At 33.4% G+C, this 22378-nt stretch overlaps 2 protein-coding genes and 2 non-coding genes across 5 annotated transcripts; all 4 read left to right on the forward strand.

The window, feature by feature from the left end:
• Nucleotides 1–1790: 1790 nt before the first annotated feature.
• On the forward strand, nucleotides 1791–6118 carry LOC11411851 (3-oxoacyl-[acyl-carrier-protein] synthase I, chloroplastic). The gene is given in 8 exon segments (XM_003608444.4): nucleotides 1791–2431; nucleotides 2536–2845; nucleotides 2848–2966; nucleotides 3260–3433; nucleotides 4420–4533; nucleotides 4656–4757; nucleotides 5411–5477; nucleotides 5577–6118. Coding segments are annotated over 8 exon segments (1410 nt in total). The 5' UTR covers nucleotides 1791–1975; the 3' UTR covers nucleotides 5645–6118.
• Nucleotides 6119–8468: 2350 nt separating this feature from the next.
• LOC11407765 (DNA replication licensing factor MCM3) lies at nucleotides 8469–14777 on the forward strand. 2 transcript variants are annotated; one of them, XM_003608445.3, is made up of 17 exons: nucleotides 8469–8628; nucleotides 8714–8823; nucleotides 8906–9114; nucleotides 10244–10374; nucleotides 10453–10691; nucleotides 10772–11008; nucleotides 11149–11303; nucleotides 11384–11592; nucleotides 11709–11874; nucleotides 11952–12154; nucleotides 12359–12418; nucleotides 12505–12594; nucleotides 13143–13315; nucleotides 13557–13628; nucleotides 13732–13873; nucleotides 14176–14270; nucleotides 14422–14777. In XM_003608445.3, the coding sequence occupies exons 1-16, from the start codon at nucleotides 8563–8565 to the stop codon at nucleotides 14233–14235; spliced, it is 2322 nt and encodes a 773-aa protein (XP_003608493.1). In that variant the 5' UTR covers nucleotides 8469–8562; the 3' UTR covers nucleotides 14236–14270; nucleotides 14422–14777. The 2 variants fall into 2 exon arrangements, with proteins under 2 accessions (XP_003608493.1, XP_024638346.1); XM_024782578.1 differs by having other exon boundaries at nucleotides 14429–14777.
• A 2840-nt stretch (nucleotides 14778–17617) lies between these two features.
• TRNAR-ACG (transfer RNA arginine (anticodon ACG)) lies at nucleotides 17618–17690 on the forward strand. Its single transcript has one exon. It is a non-coding gene; the product is annotated as a tRNA-Arg (tRNA).
• Nucleotides 17691–17749: 59 nt separating this feature from the next.
• TRNAL-UAA (transfer RNA leucine (anticodon UAA)) lies at nucleotides 17750–17834 on the forward strand. Its single transcript has one exon. It is a non-coding gene; the product is annotated as a tRNA-Leu (tRNA).
• The last annotated feature ends 4544 nt before the right edge of the window (nucleotides 17835–22378 follow it).

A 22378-nucleotide genomic window follows, 5' to 3' on the forward strand; every position in this document is an offset into this window, starting at 1 on the left:
ATTGTCGTGTTTGATATTATCTGTATATTCGTTTGTAAGAATTAGCTGTTTTAATTTATTTATTTTTTTTCAAAAAAAGTAGAAGGCGAATGCAGACTGAGTTACTTAGCGACCAATTTGGTTTTATAATCCGTCGTATTCGGTCATAAATTTGGTCTCTAAACTCAGGCACTAAATCAGTTGCTAAGTAGTCTCTAACTAATGTAGTGACTGATTTTCTTATCTTAGTGGCCGAAAATTCAATCTCTAGCCGAAGTTTCTTGTTTTTGGGGATAACATGAAGAAAAAAAAGTTGAGAAATAATTTGGTGTGGCTATGCCTAACACTAGTTCCGTCCATGATCGTGACATGATCATTGCCAGTATGCGCCCAATTTGTATACAATTTTTTCTTTGAATGTTGTATGAGTGTTTTGACTTTTTTTTTTGTGTTACAAGGCTAATCAAAACAAAAAGGAAAAGATAAGGAAAAAAAAAACAACAACAACTAAACTCTAGAAAAGTAAGTTCGAGCCGCATCAAACTTGAGGAAATGCAGCAAGTCATCTGAAGGAGAAGCATGAAGTAAGAAATCTATATTCGAAGAGGCTCCTAATTTCGATTTGGTATTCGGGGAAGCACGCGTTGTTTTTGCTCCTAATTTATTTTTGTCTTACTTTACCTTTCAACCTTCATCGAACATTTGCAACTTTTGATCTTTAAGTTTTTTTTTTTGTTTTTCTTAATGTTTTAATCTTTATTGAACATTTGTTCATTCATAAGGTTATCCGGGTAGCAATGAAAGGGTTGAAATGTAGTCTCCGTAAACTTAGTTTAGTTGGTAAGGACAATGCATAATGTATGCAATGTCCGGAGTTCGAACCGCGGACACCACCAAAAAAGAAAAGGTTGAAATGTGAAGATCGTGAAAAAAGAAGAGTCTTTATTGAAATTTACGAATTTTTAGATTGAGGATGGATGAATGTTGAATTTTTTAAACTTTTATGATTTTGAACTCTAGCATTTGATCGAACTTTGATTTAAGTCTTTAAGATTATTTTTTTCTTTATTTCGTTCCATTAATTTAGTTTAGTAAAAAATATTGAGGTAAAAAAATTAGATTTCTATATCATAAAAAAAACCCACAAACAATAGTCGCGAGACAATATTTCATACTACTCAATGCCTCTTATGCGATTAAGCTCCAAGAGAACAAAAATACTAAGGAATCAAATTTACAATGGTTATTTTTTTCTTTCTTTCTATTTTACGAGGATTATTTTTATTTCCCGCGTATATTGCAAAAACTATTTAAACAACAGATAATGTTAAGCATACCCTTAAACACCGGTTAACCCCATAAATTTTTAGTAAAACATTTACTTAGTAAAAAACAACAACTTATATTTTCAAAACAAAATTCTATTTATACACTCCTTCACCAATGTTAGTTGAAGCACTTATTATCAACATTCTTAAACAATGAATCTTGTTAACTTATGTCCTTATGGTACATGTTAAAATTTCATAAAAAGTAAGTATTTATTGAAAAACATTAAATTTTAATCCTATAAGAAATAAATTGATACAATTTACAATGCATAATTTCCATCTTTAAAACTTTAATATGTGTCCTAAGGCACAAGTTAACATTTCCCTTAAACAATTAACCGTACTTAATTTTAATGTTTTTCTTTTCTTTATTATATTTTTTGACAAATTTTTTCATTTCTTTGGAAAAACAGTAATTTCTAGAGAGTAGTTCACCTATGAATCACCTAATTAGAGGGACGACATGTCAAAATTGCCGCTCAATTTATGGATCCCGGAATTTCCAATGTAAGAAAACATAGTTTTTATCATTTCATTCCCTTGTTGTCAAAATAAATAAACCATTAAATACCAAAGTTTCATCACAAATTATCAAACACACTCTTTTTTGTTACTTCCTCATCACACCATTTAGCTTCGTTCTCTCCGTCATTTCAACAAACACAATGCAATCACTTCAGCATCAACTACCCTTCACTCTTCGCCCTTCACCACTCGAACCACTTCGCAAAAAACCCTCCAATGCGGCCACCACCGCCGCCAGAACCCCAAAGAGACTCTCCGTCGTCTCTTCCTCCGTCACCACCGCCGCTCCTCAAAGAGAGAAGGATCCCAAGAAGCGTGTCGTGATCACTGGCATGGGTGGCGTCACTGTACATGGCAACGATGTCGACATTTTCTACGAAAAGCTTCTCGCCGGTGATAGTGGGATCACATTGATTGATAGGTTTGATGCTTCCAAATTCCCTACTCGGTTCGCTGGTCAGATCCGTGGGTTTAGCTCCGAGGGTTACATCGACGGGAAGAATGACCGGAGGCAGGATGATTGTCTCCGGTACTGCAATGTCGCCGGGAAGAAAGCACTTGAAGATGCTGGTCTCGGTGCCGAAAATCTTGATAAGGTTTAACACTCTTTCACACTTTTTCACTTAGATCTGCATTTGCTGTATCTGAATTGAGCTGAACCGAACCCTAATTGGATTTTGAATTGTTTGATATATTGTAGATTGATAAAGAACGTGCTGGTGTTTTGGTTGGGTCAGGAATGGGTGGTTTAACGGTGTTTTCTGATGGAGTTAAGAATCTGATTGAAAAGGGACATAGAAAGATATCACCTTTTTTTATTCCCTATGCTATTACCAATATGGCTTCAGCTTTACTTGGGATTGATTTAGGTTTCAGAGGTCCAAATTATTCTATTTCAACTGCTTGTGCTACTTCAAATTATTGCTTTGTTGCTGCTGCCAATCACATTCGTAGGGGTGAAGCTGATTTGATGATTGCGGGTGGTACTGAAGCTGCTATTATTCCTATTGGTTTGGGGGTTTTGTTGCTTGCAGGGCACTTTCTCAGAGAAATGATGACCCTAAAACGGCTTCTAGGCCTTGGGATAAAGACCGTGATGGATTTGTTATGGGTGAAGGTGCTGGAGTTTTGGTAAGGATTCGTTTTGTGTTTTCCTTTATGTTTTGTTATTGTTCTTTTGGATGTTGGTTACCTTAATTAACGTTTGTGAAATTCAATTGCAATTGTTATGCTTAGTTTTTAAGAAGTATTTGTAAGACTATTATTAGCTTTGTAACAACACTATCTTTTCCTTTGTACATGATCCGTAAAAGAATAACTCTAAATCTTGTTTCATGAAGTGTCTATAAAGTGGCTATGTTGTGTGTCCTGTTGTGTGTCTATAAAGTGTTTTTTATTTTAAAGAGAGTACTGTAATTTAACAGGTGATGGAAAGCCTGGAACATGCCATGAAGCGAGGTGCGCCTATCATTGCTGAATACTTGGGAGGTGCTGTAAACTGTGATGCTTATCATATGACTGATCCAAGATCTGATGGGCTTGGCGTGTCTTCATGCATCCAGAGCAGTCTTGTAGATGCCGGTGTGTCACCCGAGGAGGTATTGTTTTACTCCTTTTACTACGCTTTTGTTGTTAACTTTATCTGTTTAATTAATTGTTGTTCTCGTCTCCTATTTAATTCACTGTTTTTCTCCTTCAGCATGTTTTTCCTTTCCAGCTTACTCTACTTTTCTGTTTGCTTGTATTCATAGTAGGTGTGTGTTTTCAACATCTTTTGGTACACAGTACTATAGGGGATGTCATGTATGAATAATAGTAAAAAACTCTTGTAAAGCTGCTGCTATGTAGTTATGATTTCAAGCAGGTCTACAAAAATTTATAGCATATTGAGTTCTGGATAAATAGACGTGAAGAAGTTGCATTTTTTTTTTTATAGATATACAATTCCATAAATTAGGATGCAAATGAAGTTTAAAACTCATGTATGTAAGGCTGTCCGCACACACGGTGGGGGTTGTGGGATGGGGAAGCACTATGGTGTTAGCATTTAGTCGCATGATAAATCCGGAGAAGATGTAAGAGAAGAAAAGGCGAGAAAAATCTGCATAGTGAGAGCATTATTGAAGGTAGAAACTAAGGGCTCTAAGAAATCTTGGCTTGACTAACTGTATTTTATTTTAGTAATTTGTGTTCATTTTTTCTCTTGCATCTCAGCTTACTGGTACGGATACCAGTACCGGGATCCTATATTATGTTTGCAAGAAGTCGGGAGTTAGAAATCCTGTGTGATTAGAATATATTAAAAACATCAAACGGATGCAAGGGGCCAAGTTGATGCCTCCTCTGCAAATAATAAGTTTATACCCAGTTACCCGTTCATTCATCAGGTCAAATAGAGGGCTTAAGCTGCTAACATAAATAAGTGTAAAGACAATTTGTTAGGCCATTGCTGCACCTGCATGTTGATTTGTCGATTCTAGAAGTTAGCCTTAATGTCTGCTAAATATTTTAATTTATATTCCGTTACTGATTAATGCATGCCATAAATTAGCAAAATGAAAGCGTGTCATTTGCTTCTTTTTAGGTCAATTACATAAATGCACATGCAACTTCCACTCTTGTTGGTGACTTGGCAGAGATCAATGCTATCAAAAAGGTTTTCAAGAACCCATCTGGCATCAAAATTAATGCCACCAAGGTATTATCGTGTCATTGGCTTTTATTTGACAGCCAAAGCTTTCTGTTTCATAGATCATCGCAGGTTATTTTTGATTCATTCCCTGGCCATTAACTGATGCATATGTTTTTCTGTAATACCAGTCTATGATAGGGCACTGCCTTGGCGCAGCTGGGGGTTTGGAAGCTATTGCCACAATAAAAGCCATAACAACAGGATGGCTGCATCCATCAATCAATCAATTCGTATGTTACTTAATTCTTGGTTTTTCATGATTAGGATCTTTGTGTCTTTGTTAGAATCAACTGAGAGAATGGGCTTTCATTATTGGTAGATAAATTGTTGCTAGCTCTGTCACATTTTGTCTGCCACTCTTTGAATACTGGCTTGGTTCAAATTAACTTTCATTTTAGAATATCAGTAAAATGTTAATTTTTTTTCCCATTCGATATAACCTTATTTATTGGCAGTTGACACCTCAACCTGTTATTTACGTTTTATTGAACTCTTGCTACAATAATACATTTTAGTCAAAACAAAGATTTTACCTCCGCAAGAACTATAATTAATCATTTCTTTACTGTGTGGCCATTATCTTAAATGACAAATAAAACAAGAAAATCGGAGTATTCATCAATGTCAGTATTTTAACTGTCTTTTTACTCGTGTTTTTTTTTTTTGTTTTTTTGTGCTGATATATGGACTATCATGTTATTATTGAGAAGTCAAGTCGTGTTGTTTTTGTGGGGTGGACAAGAGGTGTTTGGGGTTTCATTTACAATTATATGGTTATCTATTGAAATACTAGTTTGAACATATCATATCCTTTTATTGGCCCCCTATCCTGCCTTTCAGAACCATATGTAATCATTTTGTTTGCCTTGGTCTCTGGGTGCAGAATCCAGAACCTGCAGTTGATTTTGATACGGTGGCAAATGTCAAGCAGCAGCATGAAATCAATGTTGGTAAGATTCTAAATAATTCAACGACCAGTGCGTTTCTCATTTCATGTGATAAGGACCATAATTTGGACTGGTAACTAACTGGCCTTTTTTATCTTCCAGGCATTTCAAATTCATTTGGATTTGGTGGACACAACTCTGTCGTGGCTTTTTCCGCTTTCAGACCCTGATTGCCAAGCTTGCCTGCTCTTCTTCATGTAGAACAACTACAACCCATGTCATAGAGATTCGACAACGTTTTACGTTGGCTATTGAGGCCTAACACAAGCCTCTTCTTTCATTTGGGCTTGGAACCGGCTATGCATAGCAAGGCTCTTCATGTAGAACATGGAATCTAAATTAATTAAAATTTTGTTCTCTGTGCATCGTTGAGTCTATTTATTGAGTCCATCCATAATATTTAAAAGCTGTAGTCCTGTAATTGTTCATTTTATGCTAATTTTGAACAGATAGTTAGCTCCAAAGATTGTTTTGCTGTAGAACTTTTTAAATGTAGCACGGAGATTTCATTGTTTGGTAGGGAGACTTGCGGATAGAAAATGCCAAAAGAGCTTATTTGAGCATTCTTCCTTATTGTTAAGTAAAGATATTTAATAACAAGCATGTATTTATGGTACTTATTGTTATTGAATCTTTGTTGGTTATATTTGAATCAGTTCATAGCTTTTTAGATACATGATACATTTAGCTTGTTAAGAATGGTTTCGTCTTTTGCCATTTTCAGTATAACTTTGTAGTTCCTGAAAACCAGTTATAGGCATATATAGAATCTCGGAATAAGCATGTGTAGTTTAGTTTATTTTTTGGTTGCACGCTGTTTTCAGTTATCTGTTTTATGGTTAGATTATTCTCAGAAATATAGAGTAATATGCTGTTGGTCTTTCTGCTATTTAACATATTCTCAGAGAAATGCAGAGTAATATAGTTAGTCTTTCTGCTATTTAACAGAGCAAGAAATGCCTATAAATGATATCCTTCGGTCTTGAATTCAAATTATAAGTCATTTTGGCCATTTTATACAAATTAAATAATATAATTAATTTTGTATACGAAAGAGAATTTATGACTTATTTTACAAAATTATTTTTCATTAATGTTTTTTGAAAAGATAAATTAAACAATTGAAAGAAGATAAAAGTAATAAATAATTAATGGATAATAGAAAAAGTAATATTCAAGATCATCCACGACATAACACTCTAAATTGGGTGTTTAAATTGAATTCATATGTCCACATCATTCATTTTACTGTAATATTTAATAAGCACCAATTTTCTCCAACGTTAGAAGAAATTATTAAATAGGTCCCATAAATTTTTTTATATCATTACATTTCAACAAAATTTATTTATTTTATTAAGATTTATTAAATGTGGCCCATGAAAAATGAAGAGAGAGAACGTGCTTCCATAACCACCTTTCTCCATAACCACCCATATATTATACTTCATAATGGGGGTGTCTATTTAATGTGGTGCTAAATAGGTGAAGCACCCACCATTATAGATGGTCTTAATTGGTATCGTAAAGTGACTTATAATTTAAGATATTTTTCCTATAATTACTTATAATTTGTGAAGGATGCATTGATGTACAAGTATAACTTATATAGAAGAAACGTTACTTGATAGTTTATTATTCTTTGAACAAATGTTCATTGATAGTTGAATAATAAGAATCACTAGAGACAGGGATAAAAGTAGCTAAGAAAATAATAAATTTACATATCTTTTTATGCGCAAGAATTTTTCAATTCTGCAAAACTGTTTTTTTAAAAGGAATCCTTCAAAATTGTTCAAATTCCATAAAACAAAACTTAAAATAATTTTCTCTCAATGTAGGCGGTTAGTTTGCCTTCTTAAACAATTTTTTCTCTCTCTCAAGACTTAAAATAATTTGATGCGGTAATAACTTTATATCCTGTCGCCTGAACAAAGCTTTATATCTTTTTTTTTTTCTTTTTTGAAGTAAACAAAGCTTTATATCTTTTGTTTTGTATTTTGAATTTTTTTGTATGAACAGATAAAAGGGTGTTCTTTCATTAAGTGTCATTGAAAGACTAAGGAAAATGCTAAAAAATGTCTCATGAGCATTGGCTAAGCATACATAACAAATAAATTTTAATAATTAATTAATAAGTAAATAGAACAATAGATGCATCTTCAAGGGATATTTGTTTAGCTTAGAAATCTTGTTGCACCAATGTACCGCCATTCTTCAACTTGTTTACTAGTATACTAAATACTAATATATTTATTTCATCTTTATGCAATTTTTTAAGGAATCTTTTATACAAAACTGAAAGGCAAGCGTGCAATAAACTATGCCGTTAAATTTTTTTAGATGGAAAAATCAATTCTTTTAAATACAATGTTCATAAATATCGATCACGCTATAAATAAGTTATATTAAAAAAAAATAGAATAGAATATAAATATTTTTATATTTGTTTTCTCTATTGTATTTTTTTTCAACATTGACAAGAGTGTATCAAACAAATATAATACGATCGTGAATAAAAGGATGAATTGACTCATGTTACATAGATTTATTTTTACTTCATCAAATAGTAATGGATTCGTTGTATTTAATTTGTATCAAACAAGAAGTTTTTTCATTAGGTTTACATATTCTTCTTCTTCTTCTTCAGAAAAGAAAAACTATAAGGTTTACATAGTATTTCGAAGGATTTTATTTATCTTTATATCAAATATTTGTTTAATAGAATTATAAATCGGTTTTAAGAAAGAGTTAAGCGTTGAAGGTCTAGTGTAAAAAAATAACGCACAAACTTTTATAGTAACTACTTTTTTTTTTTTACGGAAGCATCAATTACATTACATACATCAAATCAAATAGTATTTGGTCAAGAAAATCAAATCCATAGTATAGTATAAAAATAAACAAAGAAAAGCGTGAAGCATAAGCTGGACCGGTCGAACCGAACCAAATCATACTCCATTTCCCGCCACAACGTGAGCTCATTTCCCGCCAAAACAATGCCCTATCTCTAAAAAAACACTCAAACCGCAACATTTCTCTTTCTTCCTCCATCGCCCCTCTCTCTCCCTCTCAGAAACCTCCGAAAATGGATTTGAGCGAAGAAGTTCGTCAAGCTCACAAGCGAGAATTCGTTGATTTCTTAGATCAAGATGTAACTTAATTCCTCACTTCTCCCTAATTTTCACTTTTTACCCTTTTCTTCATTTCTAACATTTTCATTTTTTTTGTTGAATCAGATCGGAAAAAGCATTTACATGGATGAAATCAAAGCTCTAATCAACCACAAACGCCGCCGCTTAATCGTCAACATCTCTGATCTCCACAACTTCCGCGACTTAGGAAACAGGTTCTTAACCGCTTTTACCTTTACTGTTTCCACTGTAGAATTCGATTTTGTTTAAATTCTAAGAGATTTTTGCGTTTTTCAGGATTTTGAGAAATCCGAGTGAGTATATGCAATCATTCTGTGATGCGGTGACCGAAACTGTTCGTGGTAGTGATCCAAAGTATTTGAAGGAAGGGGAACAAGTGCTTGTTGGATTTGAAGGTCCTTTTGTTTCTCGCCGAGTTACGCCTAGGGATCTTCTTTCTGAATTTATAGGTTCTATGGTTTGTGTTGAGGGCATTATCACTAAATGTAAGTTAAACTGTTTTTCGCTTTAGTTAGTATGATTCATGAGAAATTGGCGTTATAATAATTGAGTTTTAATTCCTAGGGTTTCTCTTGAACTTGTCTGTATGATCAAATGTTTTTTCTTTTTATATATGATTACTCCTTGATTAGCCACTATTTGGATAAACAACTTATGTTGTAGCATACATGCGCTTATGAATAAGCTATTTCTATAACACAAGATAAGATAAAGTCAAACTGCTTTTGTTAAACCTATTATCCTGGAGAGCTTATAGGAAAAAAAATCTGAACGCAGCTTATGAATTAGTTCTTCCAAACAGTGTTGCTAGCTAGTGCTTATGCCAGTAGATATGCTCAAATAAGCCAATCCAAACAGGCTATAGCTTTGGGAATTTTTATTTTCTGTGCTAATTGCTGTTTACTGTGAAGTTGGTGGGATGTGTGGGTTCTTATGTTTAAGGGTTTATACTTTACCTTTTATTTTGGTCATTGGTCAATGATCTGGAAGTGGAACTCTATTTTTAACTAATGTTCAGCTTCATACGTTTTGAAACAGCTTCAATTTTAATTACAATATATAATACAACTGAATAATAATCTTAGTTTATCCAAATCCTAATTACAGAACATTACAGACAAAAGCATTTAACTTCAGTTTTTTATAGAAGATCTTTCAATCTTTTTTTAGTTTTTTTTTTTTAATTTCCCAAATTTAAATTATCAAATATAAAAACGTAATAAACATGTTATGCAGGTATAGGTAAGGTTGAGTGATAAAGTGCCTATAATCTTAATCATTTCCACCAAATTTGGTCTGTAATTATTGCTTATGTTTGTATCCAGACTTACTTGGTGGGTAAATTTACCTGTTTATTTGATTCTTTTGGGTATCCATTGAGTTTTAGGAAATGATAAATATTTTAATGTGTCCTTGGGTGGCATGTTATGCATTATGCTAGAGGATAGTGGTAATGTAAAAGTCGTTTTCCAGTTATAAAGCATCTAATCTCTTTTACAAGCTGCAATTGGTGTTATCTTTTGGTAGTTTCTTTTCACATTTTCTCTTGTTTCTGTTTCATACAGATTATAAGTTCATCCATGCTGGAATCTAACTTGTTAATTTCACTCATAGGCTCTCTCGTAAGGCCAAAGGTTGTTAAAAGTGTTCATTTCTGCCCCACCACTGGAAGCTTCACAAGCCGTGATTATCGCGACATTACATCTAATTTGGGTTTGCCCACTGGATCTGTTTATCCCACAAGGGTAATCACAAGATCCTTCATTTCTAGCATTATTTTTATTACAAAAGGATTAAATTTACCGACTAAATGTTTATTGTAGGATGAAAGTGGCAACTTGCTTGTGACCGAGTATGGAATGTGCAAATACAAGGATCATCAAACCTTGTCCATGCAGGAAGTTCCTGAAAATTCTGCACCTGGTCAGCTCCCAAGAACAGTGGATATCATAGCAGAGGATGACCTCGTTGATTCTTGCAAGCCTGGAGATCGTGTAGCTATTGTTGGGATATATAAGGCTCTTCCAGGAAAAAGCAAAGGCAGTGTGAATGGTGTATTCAGGTAGCTTCAGAAAATATACTGAGTAATTCCCTTGCTCTTGCTTTATTGAACAGAAACTTGATTGATTGCTGTGGATGCAGGACTGTGCTCATAGCGAACAATGTATCTCTTCTCAACAAAGAGGCTAATGCTCCAATCTACAGCCCTGAAGACCTTAAAAACATAAAAAAGATAGCTGAAAGAGATGATACATTTGATCTTCTTGGTAATTCACTTGCACCTTCTATACATGGCCATTCTTGGATAAAGAAAGCAGTGATTTTATTGATGCTTGGTGGAGTGGAGAAGAACCTAAAGAATGGAACTCATTTGAGAGGGTTAGTGCTTTCCCCATATATCATTATATCCCTTAGTTTTTTTGGAAGATGGTATTATTGCAGTCCAACACATTCTTGAAATTTATCTCTCTTAATATTGTTTACAAAAGTTGTAATACTGGTGTGCCTTCTTCTTTTAGTGACATTAATATGATGATGGTTGGTGATCCCTCTGTTGCTAAGTCTCAACTCTTGAGAGCAATTATGAATATTGCTCCCTTGGCCATATCAACTACTGGCCGGGGTTCTTCTGGGGTTGGTTTGACAGCAGCAGTTACTTCAGATCAAGAAACAGGTAAACATTCTTCAAGGACAATACATAATTCTCTTATGACTTTTGCCATCTAAAGAAAAATTATAATTTCTTTTTGTCAGGAGAAAGAAGGTTAGAAGCTGGGGCAATGGTTCTTGCTGACAGAGGTGTTGTCTGCATTGATGAATTTGACAAAATGAATGATCAAGATCGTGTAGCTATACACGAAGTTATGGAGCAGCAGACCGTAACTATCGCTAAAGCTGGGATCCATGCCTCACTTAATGCTCGTTGCAGTGTGGTGGCAGCTGCAAATCCCATATATGGAACTGTAAGTGGCATTCTGCTATTTGCAGTTCTGTATTAACAACAAAAGTTACTAATATTCTACTGTACCTTTAACTCTTCCAAACTTGACTTTGTGGCTTTTTTCGTTTGATTCTACAGTATGATCGTTCACTGACTCCAACTAAAAATATTGGACTACCGGACTCTTTACTTTCTCGATTTGATCTGTTGTTTATTGTGTTGGACCAAATGGATCCTGATATTGATCGCCAAATATCAGAGCACGTTCTGCGTATGCATCGATTTCGTTCTGCCATTGATGGAGGTAGATAAGCAGTTTTGAAAAAATGCTATGAACCTGCATACACTAGAGAATTCAAATTAAGATACGTATCAATGCAGGTGAGGCGGCACATGATGGGAGCGCAAGATATGGAAGAGAAGAGGAAGCTGATACTGAATCATCTGTCTTTGTCAAATATAACAGAATGCTACATGGAAAGAAAACAGACAGAGGTCGCAAACGCGATACACTTACGATTAAGTTCCTGAAAAAGTATATCCATTATGCTAAGCATAGGATTCAACCTGACCTGACCGACGAGGTGATATTACTAATAGAATTATCATTCTTTTCTTGATTAATAGTGAATTCCCTCATATATTACAATTTATCTGTTTTAAGGAACTTTTGGGTCTGCTGTCTTTTTGCTATTGCCACATCTGAATGGCTATTGTGAAGTCTGACTTTTTCCGATGATTTTTATGCTCTTGTTCCAATCCCTTATATCAATTAAATTTTTCCACAGGCATCTGAGCAGATTGCTGCAGCATACGCTGAGCTCAGGAATGCAAAGTCAAATGCGAAGGTTGGCATCATGAGTGCAATTAGCCTGAAACATATCAATAGTTCTACATATTGGTTTTGTATTGATATCCTGCTGGCTTTGTGCAGACTGGAGGAACACTTCCAATAACTGCCAGAACTTTAGAAACTATAATACGTCTCTCTACTGCTCATGCTAAATTGAAGTTGAGCAGAAAGGTACTGTATTTGGTTCCACCTTTTAGATATTCGTAACATACTAATATCATGAGTCGTGAGATGCATGTTCATTTTGACAACAAACGTAGTATGTCCAGAGGCCATTTCAAATTAATTTTTCAGTCTTTCTTTAGTTACACTTGGACATTTGGATACCCTTCCAAAGTTTCTTATGGGGCTCAACGTTTTGCAGCCCAAAAGTGGTTTAATCACTTTCGGTGTTTAGCTGGTCGATTTTTGGAGTTACATGTCAATGTTGTCATTACTTTCATCCAAAAGTAATAGTTGTATTACCGCCAAATGCCATAAAATTACTTTTAGGCAAACGTTTGAAAACACAACTCACTCTTGCAAAATTAATTCTTCTAAAATACTTGAAAGTAAATTACATCAATTGCTCAAATATGCATTTGGCACCCTCATTGGCTACATTTTTTCTTGTTACAATTGTTACTCGCTCTTCTTATTAAGTTGAACCTTGTTGTACTTTTACAACTTGTGATTGTGTTCAGCATACGTGGTGATTGAATCCCCATTTGTCCTTCCAGGTTTCAAAGTCTGATGTTGATGCTGCGTTGAAGATTCTGAATTTTGCAATATATCATAAAGAACTGACAGAAATGGATGAGCGTGAAGAAGAGAGGGAAAGGGAACTGGAGAGGAAGCGTAGGGCTGACGGTGAAAATGATGGTCCTGACCGTGGTTCTAAAAGTAAAAGAAAGTAAGTGAAAATTAGTTTATGCTATCTTTGGGGAAGTTAAAAATGTTACAAGTGTCTTTATATCTTAATTTTTACCATAGGTTCATTTATTTCCCATACCAGAAACTAAATTAACATCATTTACAATAGTTCATAACGACTTTGATACATTGATACCATGTTAATGGTGACATTTTTGTTGTCCTGATTTCTTAAATTTATTTAGCCATTATTGAACTCTGCCTGTTTTTCTTTTCACTAGCTCAACATCAGATGCCATGGAAGTAGACGATACCTCAGAAGCCCAACCTGCTGTTGGTCTCACTCCTGAAAGGTCTTTCAACTGCCAATCTTTAGCCTCTTATAACTTTGTTTTCTTATATCGAAATCTCAACTCTACCTGTTTCGGATGTAAACTGTTTTCCATTGACATGCAGAATCGAAGCATTCAATTCCCTATTTGGTCAGCATATGCGTTCCAACCGTTTGGATCAAATACCTATTGCAGACATAGAGGATGTAATCAATAGAGGGGCAGGTTCCACTTACAGCTCTGCAGATGTATTGCTCCTGTTAGAGGTACATCTTTTGAGGCTTTCTCTAATTTATTCCATCCGTATTCACTACACGTATCCAGGAATAGTATTTTAAATAGGCACACACACACACACACACACTCTCTCTCTCTCTCTCTCTCTCTCTCCCTCCCTCTCTCTCTCTCTCGAAGCAAGGCGCTATCATAATGTCTGGTTGTACAGTTTCGCCCCCTTTTTTTTTTCCTTCAGTTTCTCTCTTTAGCACTGTCTTTATAATTATAAATGTGTCGCCATGTTCCAGCCACAAACTCCAATTACATTGTCTTGTCTTTTTTGAAATTTCAGAAGTTGCAAGAAGACAATAGATTAATGATAGCTGATGGAATAGTGCATATGGTATCATAATTGCAAGATCAATATCTCAACAAAGATTCTGGGAGGTATGCAATTGTTATTCAACTTTTATTTTCTTTGTGGAGATGTATCATGTATAGTTCATTTGTTGGGTACATCGATTACATCTCTATGAGAAATGATGAAGGAATGAGTTGTTTTTGATAGGCTGCATTACAAACTAAACGTATATTTCAGGGAGCAGGTTTTGCTGCTAGGGTGTAAGCAGTCTACATTGGTGGGAGACTTGACAAAGATTTTCAATTTTCAGAGTTAATTTGTTTACATACTGCCAGAGAGCTATCTGCTAATACCTCAACAAGGACATAACCAATGCAATGCTGTTGGCATATTTATAACTGAATTATTTGGGTCATAAGGAACTTTGCAATCCCCTCTCAAAAGTTCTTAGTTGTGTATAATTGACACTCCCCGTCTTTATCGATTTCAGTGCTGCTTACCGCCAACTTTTCATGTGTACTGTAAACAATGCTTCTAGAATTGAACCTTTTCGTTGGGTATGTTTTATGAAATGAACCTATATGTTTCCCTCATCTGTGCGGTTGCACAATTTTCTTGCCGCATACTAGTTCAGTTGGAGGATCGTCCTATGTGTTGAAGGTTGCAGTTTTTTTCTCAGACAAAAATTTGGGGTCCATCATATATAAAGAAAAGATGGGATTGCCAACAATGAACGATGCATATTTTTAATCAATGAAATAAGTGTTGATAATGTGGGTTTGTCCACCCTACCCACCCAGTCTCTTACTAGACCAAAATAGGATAGCGCGGATCAGTTATTTTTTTTTTAAAGAAATGAGTTTCACATGGCATTGACAATTTGTTTCAGATGATTTTAGGCTTAAATATTGCACTCGTCTCTGTAAATATGGCCCGTTTAAGTTTTGGTCCTTGTAAAATAAAAATTCAGAAATCAGTCTTTGCAAAAAAAATCTGTCTTTTAAAAATATCCCTGGGTCCATTTAAGTCATGACAAGTCACCAAAATGCCTACGTGGCGCACGCTGATTGAACATATTTTGTAGTTTTTGGTCTCTGCAAAATATTTTGTTTTTTAAAAAGTTTTCTGCAAAATTTTTTGTTTTTGAAAATAGTCCCTCCAGGGACTATTTTCAAAAACAACGTTTAACTCTGGTCATTGAATAAGTGAGACTTTGATGAATAACTATTTTCTTTTTTTCTTTCGGTTATTCTTTTATCCTTACCTAGTCTATTAATAACAAAATGGATTTTTCCAATGTATAAAATAAAAATTCCAATGGCTTTTGCTGCTATAACCTTCCCAACCACGATTTTTTTTTCTAAGTATTTAACCTCTTAATAAGAAATTCTATTGATACTAGGTATTCAAAAAAGCATAGTTAATTTAATAGAAATAGACAAAGAAATGGTGGGTTCCATCGTTTCTATGATTACTTGTTAAACGGTAAGGTCCTCTCTATACACCGGAGCCCCTTCTTTCATTGAATCCTCATTCAATCAATGTTATTGTGAACTTAGGGACTATTTTCAAAAACAAAAAATTTTGAGGGACTATTTTCAAAAGCAAAAACAATTTTTTTTTTACAGGGACGAAAACTTAAACGGGTCATATTTGCAGGGACGAGTGCAATATTTAAGCCATTATTTTAATATAAGATTATACTAGAAAGAAAATAATCACTATTTAGGATTCTATGTTTATTCATTTTGAAAATTTCGTTTGTGTTTTAATCTTTAGATCTACTCATTCTCATTGTGTTTTTGCGTGATCCGAGTTCGAATTTGGCTTTAAAACGAAAATGGATGTTGAAAAATGGGTTTTTAAAAAGGGTGAGTTTGGTTCTCCGGTACGGCAGCCGCCTTTGGCCGGCGACCACCGTGCCGGAATCATCATGTGTGGCCGGAAGAGATGAAGACTCATATGAGTTCTTCGTTTTCTTTTCCATAATATTGAAAATTGTAGAGAGAGAGGGAGATCTTTATGTTTTTTAGTGAGAGAAATGTTTGAAGCAAATGAAGTTTGATTTAATGTATTTTGAGAAGCCTAGGATTATTACACGTGTACATTAGATCTGATGGTTGTGAAGCGTTTATGCACGGTGCATAATTCCTTATGCACCATAACTTTTGACAACAACAGCATGCATCACAACAAACAAGGGATATAGACAAAAAATGGGGATGTTGTTGAAATGATCCATGCTCATTTGCTTGAGGATGTAACTCATCAGGAAAGAAAAACTTAACTGTCGAATTTTTTTACCATAATAGTATGTAGTATTAACCATGTTTCTGAACTCTCAAAAACTAACCTTGTACAGGAGGTTAGCTGGTTAAGAGGAGGTAGCCGATAAAACTAATCAAAACTTGCTGCTCCATTTTCTTCCAATCTTAACCGGAAGTTGTTTGAAATAAAGTTAAAAATACAGTTCACCAAAGAATAAAAATGGTTAAAAATTGCTTGTGACAAGAAAAGAGAGGAGAAATTTAAAATTGTCGGTAATAAATTATAATACTATTCTTTATGGGTGCGTTTGATTTGCTAAAAAATGAAGGACATGACAGAACAACTCTAGTTGTCCAGTGTTTGATTTGTAAAACTGTTTCAGGTACAGGATAAACTGGAGGCAAGGGACATGACAAAAACTCATATTTTTGTCCCTCACCAAACCACAGCACAACTTTTTGTCTAACGTACAAGTTGTCTAAAATATCAAAATAGCATTTTGTCCCTCAAAAATAGTATAAAACAAAAAATTACTCAACGCCATAAAAAATTTGTCCTGTGCTGTTCTGCCTTGTGCTGTTCTATCTTGCACTGTTCTGTCTAGTACTTACTGTTTTGCAAACGAAACACACCCTATATATTGTATTGTACCCCATAAAATATCTATACATTGGTGTTTTAGTTTTTGGAGGAAATATAACATCGAGGTAAAGAGTACAAATAAATTTACTAATTAAAAAAAGTACAATACGAGCAAGTTAGAAACCAACTCTCACCATTTTTATTTTGTAAGAAAAAAACTCTCACCATCTTTATATAGATGGATTTTCTTACCATTATCAAGAAAATCACACATATGTATTTGATGCATCTCCTTCATGAAGTTTTACTCTCATCGGATTAGATCTATTGAAGTTCTGAAATCAAACATAATTACCATGAGGTTAATTATTGTGTTGATAAATTGACCATGGTGAGAGTTTATATTGACAAACTTATATAATCCTCCTCCTCCTTTAAAGCTTCTTTTGAACGATGATAGTAAGTAAATAAATAGCTTTCCCTCCTTACCATCGTTCATTAATGAAAAAATAGTAACTTGTATGTTCTACCTTCTATATATAAATAAATTTGTTTGAGAAGCATTAACAAGCATTCGATTAAAGACTCCGTGGCCCAATGGATAAGGCGCTGGTCTACGGAACCAGAGATTCTGGGTTCGATCCCCAGCGGAGTCGTTTTATATTTTTGAAATTACGTTAATATATTATATAAAATATGCAACAAAAAACACTCTGCATAGAATGGCCGAGAGGTCTAAGGCGCCAGTCTTAAGAACTGGTCCTCGTGAGAGGGCGTGGGTTCAAAACCCACTTCTGACATTTTTATTTTTTTACTTCCATCACAGCATATATTTTGATTCTCTATTTCACATACCAGATAATCATTGTTATGGTTCTAGTACTTCTAGAATAAATTATGATGTTGCATGTCTTTATTATCATATCTTTTGTTTGCATTGTGGTGAAGAAGCTCATACACCTGTGGATTGTGAAACTGTTACTAGATGGATGAAAAAGAAGAACTCTGATTTTCAGATTACTACTACTACTACTAGGATTATTGCAAACACAAAACCATGTCCTAAATGCAAGATACATATTGAGAAAAACAACGAGATATACAAATGCTTTGTTTCTCCCTCCACATTTAATCTCATTCAAATTCAATCAGTATTTTCAACAATCCTCAGGCAACTGCATTATGCATTATGTCCGTACATTATTCATGGATACACTTGAAGACAAGGCCAAAAAGGCAAAGTCATAACTAAAAAATTGATTGAAAACACACCGGCACATGAAAATCTCTAGCATTTCTCTTAGGATAAATAGCAGAGAACAAAGTGTATACCAATACAAAGGTACCAATGATCTCAACACCTAATCCAACACCAGTACTATACCCGTCATCTTGGAGAAAATTAGCTAACATGCCTTAACCTAAGCCTAAAGTGAGTAAATAACATTCTTTTGGCAGTACTTAACCTTTCACATTACAACCCAACAAAAAAGAAAATAGTTGAAAGACTTCAGAAGCCACTAATTTCAAAACCATATAAAAAGTAGTATTATCTAAAAACAGCTTATGCTATACTTCATCTCACATAAAACACCAAGAAGTAGTTGTTGGATTACCTAAAAATAAAATTTAATATCCACACTAGAACTTTAGAGATTCATACACCAAAACACACCTCCGACCAACCAAAAAATCAAGCACTTACTCTATGTTATAGAAAGCATAACTTAAAAATAAAAACAAAGGGTTGCTACTTATGAAAAAATAAAAGCAGAAGCTATACTTTGATTATGCAGAACCATACCAAATTATAGAAGTTCTGCATTATGCTAAACCAAACCAAATTATATCGATAAACAGGATATACTGAATGTACTAGGATAGTATTGAGGAATCGCCACTAATAACATACCTAATTAAACATAACTGATTAAATTAATTAACATAACTGCCCCTAATAATATAATAATTACCACTAGTAACATTATAACAGCCTAATAGTATTTACCATAAAGGTCTAACAAAAATCAAGCCATTAGAATGAAGGATCTATACATCCATTTCATATTTTACCATTTCAGTTATATTTTTTCAAAGCCAGCAACTTCTGCTCTTGCAATGTGGACAGGGGGGTTGTGAAAGAGTTGTGCATGTGCATGTGCTTAATCAACAGTTGCATATATACTAGTAAGCATTAAACATGTATCCGGGAATTTATATTACAAACAAGTACAAGTATCAAGAATTTCTTCATGTTTTAAAGAACTAGTAAAATATGTACAACATTAAAAGTGTTAATTCAGTCCATTTGGAAAATACAAAATTTATATACATCAGTAGACAGTTTTTTTCTTCATGTCACTCCATTAGGAGAATAAAAATTTAGCTGATGTTAAATCAAAGGGTTGCGATTTTGTGGTAGGAGATGGAGGGGATTAAGAGCATTGAAGTTCAAATTTTACATGCTTAGTGACATGCACGATTACTTTCAGAAAATTATTACAAAATCATGTTTTAACTCTCAGAAACGGTAAAATTTCATAAAATATCGCATGGTTGCAAGACTAACCATAATCTAATACGATAGAACAACATAGAATTTGTGTCTCACAGACTGGTTCTTATCAAATGCATGAAACAGATTGGATATGAAAGACTTCATACCCCTTATAAATTCACTCAATTAGGAAAACAACCAGTCACAAGAAAAGTTCGATTTCCTTTTTACTCTAAACACTTTGACATTGCAAAAATATTTGACATCTACGAATCAATAGCATTAAACAGACCCCAAAAAATGCTATGATATTTTTACCGACAAAGCAGTGAAACAACTGATAAACCAGCTCTAAAGAGAGTGAAATGGAAGGGGATGAGAGATGATGAATGCCAAAAGAAAATTGAGAAAAATGGCATTGTTGACACAGGGTCTGTTTGGTAAAGCCATCAAACGAGCTTATAGCTTATAAGCTCGTTTGATCAAAAAGCTCAAGTACGCACTTAACATAAGGGTTTTAGCAGTAAAAGGCCTTATAAACCATCCAACAACTATGAAAATTCTTATGAGACATTATATCCAATTAATTTGTTTCAAGCAAGCCTTTACCAGTTAGCACTTAACCATATAAAACAATCAACAACTGGAAAAAAAGCGAGGTATGCAACAAAGAAAATATTCAAGCTGACAACATAACCTTTATCCCTCATTAATTTCATCAGTCATTGAAATCCTCTTTGTTTTGACAAACAAACATTGTTCAATACTTTATGCCTACATAGACATCGAATGTTATATTTTGACAGAACCTAGATTTCATTCAAGTTTCAAGCAATCAATTAAAACTCAAAATATATCATAGCTTTACATTTTACCAGTATTCATATAATCGAAAGGAGAATTTGATTACACGGATTTGTTATTTTTTCACTGAGCAAAGTTATATAATATAACTCCCAAAAAAATTCATACATAAAAAACCACTACAGGTTCTTAAAAAAACATGGTGTATACGTCATTATCAATATAATCAAATAAAATTTTACATGCTGTAGAGCCCCCCCTTATGTATGAATATAATTTCACTAACACTTGGTCCTTTTCAAGGCAGTTTCTCTGAATTTTCATGGTCTCTAGTACCTTTGAATGGTGCATAATATATTCTGCAAAATCGAACTCATGTTTTGTGCCTTTGTAACCTCTAATGCAACATGTTCTGAGCTGTGATGAAAGACATTTTGGAACAGTGGGAGGATGCTTCCAAAAATTGTAACAAATTATTTCCTTCCTTCGCATTATCCTGTAAACAGTTCGCATAATTTTTGTTTTTAGAAAATAAAATACGTGAAATTAGAATTGAAAAAGAAAGCAAATCCTAAACATCAAAACCTGAATGATAAGATGTTGAAGTTTGGGGAAATGTGGAAGTATTCCTAACAACGACGTGCATTCAAATCTTTTTGGTTGAAGCGAGAAGATTGACCGCATTTGAAGGTAAAAGAATGGATTGAAATCTTTTTATCTAGCAACGAGAACATGGTTAAGAAAACAAATTTGTGAAAGCTGTTGAAGTCTTGAAAGAGGGCGAGGACTGAGAGCCACACCGATTTCCATCTCTTTGAGAGGAAGCTTGTGATGAAAGCAAGATTGGTTGGGAGAAAAGAGAGAATGTGACAGAGTATCGAATCAGGCAAGTCGCTAATTCTATCTGCAGTGGGAAGGCGACATCATCTCCAACAGGGAATGCAACAAGCCTTGGTTTATATGACTTGTATTTAAAATTATCGAATCAATTTATAAATAAATGACAACAAAATATTTTGAATAAAAAGGTGAAATCTTCTTTCTCAAAATTACAAACAACAATTTTTATGAAATTTTAATTAAAATTATAGGTATAGATAATTAATATTTTGCACTTTCATATTGTAATGTATCTTTTTCAATGTTACAAACAATATAACAAATATAATATCTTTCAAAAATAAATATAACAAATATAATACAAATTCTTATCTTTTTTAATAACATTAATAAAACAACAGTTTTATAATCAAATTTGTTTAAAGGTATAATTGGAAAGAGAAAAAGTCTGCAAAAAATAACATATTTTTTTTTCATATATAGTATAGATTTAAATTATTACGTTAATTTTGAATTTAAAATAGTCTAAATGTGAAATTTATTTTTAATTATAAATTTCAAATTTATTTTAAATCTATTTTGAACATAAAAATAAAATGTACTTTAATATATATTGAATATAAATGTGAAATGTATTTTAAATTTCCTAAAAAAAAGATTTCATTTATTTTTGTGAAATGTATTATGAATATCAAGACCATGTATTGCAAATATTGAATTATTTTTGTGATAAATCATTTTTTTCTATTGGAAACGTTTTTAATCTTTATTTTGAGTATAATAATTTATAAAATAACAAATTTTGTCTCCCATAAAAAAAATTGTCTGGAAATTTCATTTATATTGTATCGATATCAACATTAAAAAAATATATATTAAGTTAAAAAAAACATTAAAATACCATATATATATATATATATAGTTTAATTTTCTCAATAAATAAATAAATATATACTTTAATTTTCGTACATACGGCTAAATGTTTTACACTGTCAAGTATCAACATATCACTACTTTTGTCAAGAAAAAAAAATACCACTAATATTAATATTTATAACTTTAAATGCTGTTATTATTTAAGATTTGGCTAAGGTAAATCTAACAATGGAACGAGTGACCTCAAAGTCATTGGCATAAAAGCATACCATGTCATGGATGCACCTAGTAGACACACCTAATCAGGACATGTGATCTAATCTGTGA

This window comes from Medicago truncatula, chromosome 4 (assembly GCF_003473485.1).
Source record: "Medicago truncatula cultivar Jemalong A17 chromosome 4, MtrunA17r5.0-ANR, whole genome shotgun sequence".
Taxonomy (NCBI): Eukaryota; Viridiplantae; Streptophyta; class Magnoliopsida; order Fabales; family Fabaceae; genus Medicago; species Medicago truncatula.

Coding starts and splice junctions, on each gene's coding strand:
- LOC11407765 (XM_003608445.3), top strand. CDS start 8,563: ATGGATTTGAGCGAAGAAGTTCGTCAAGCTCACAAGCGAGAATTCGTT. Junction 11,304..11,383: donor TACTTCAGATCAAGAAACAG/GTAAACATTCTT, acceptor TCTTTTTGTCAG/GAGAAAGAAGGTTAGAAGCT. Junction 13,316..13,556: donor GGTTCTAAAAGTAAAAGAAA/GTAAGTGAAAAT, acceptor TCTTTTCACTAG/CTCAACATCAGATGCCATGG.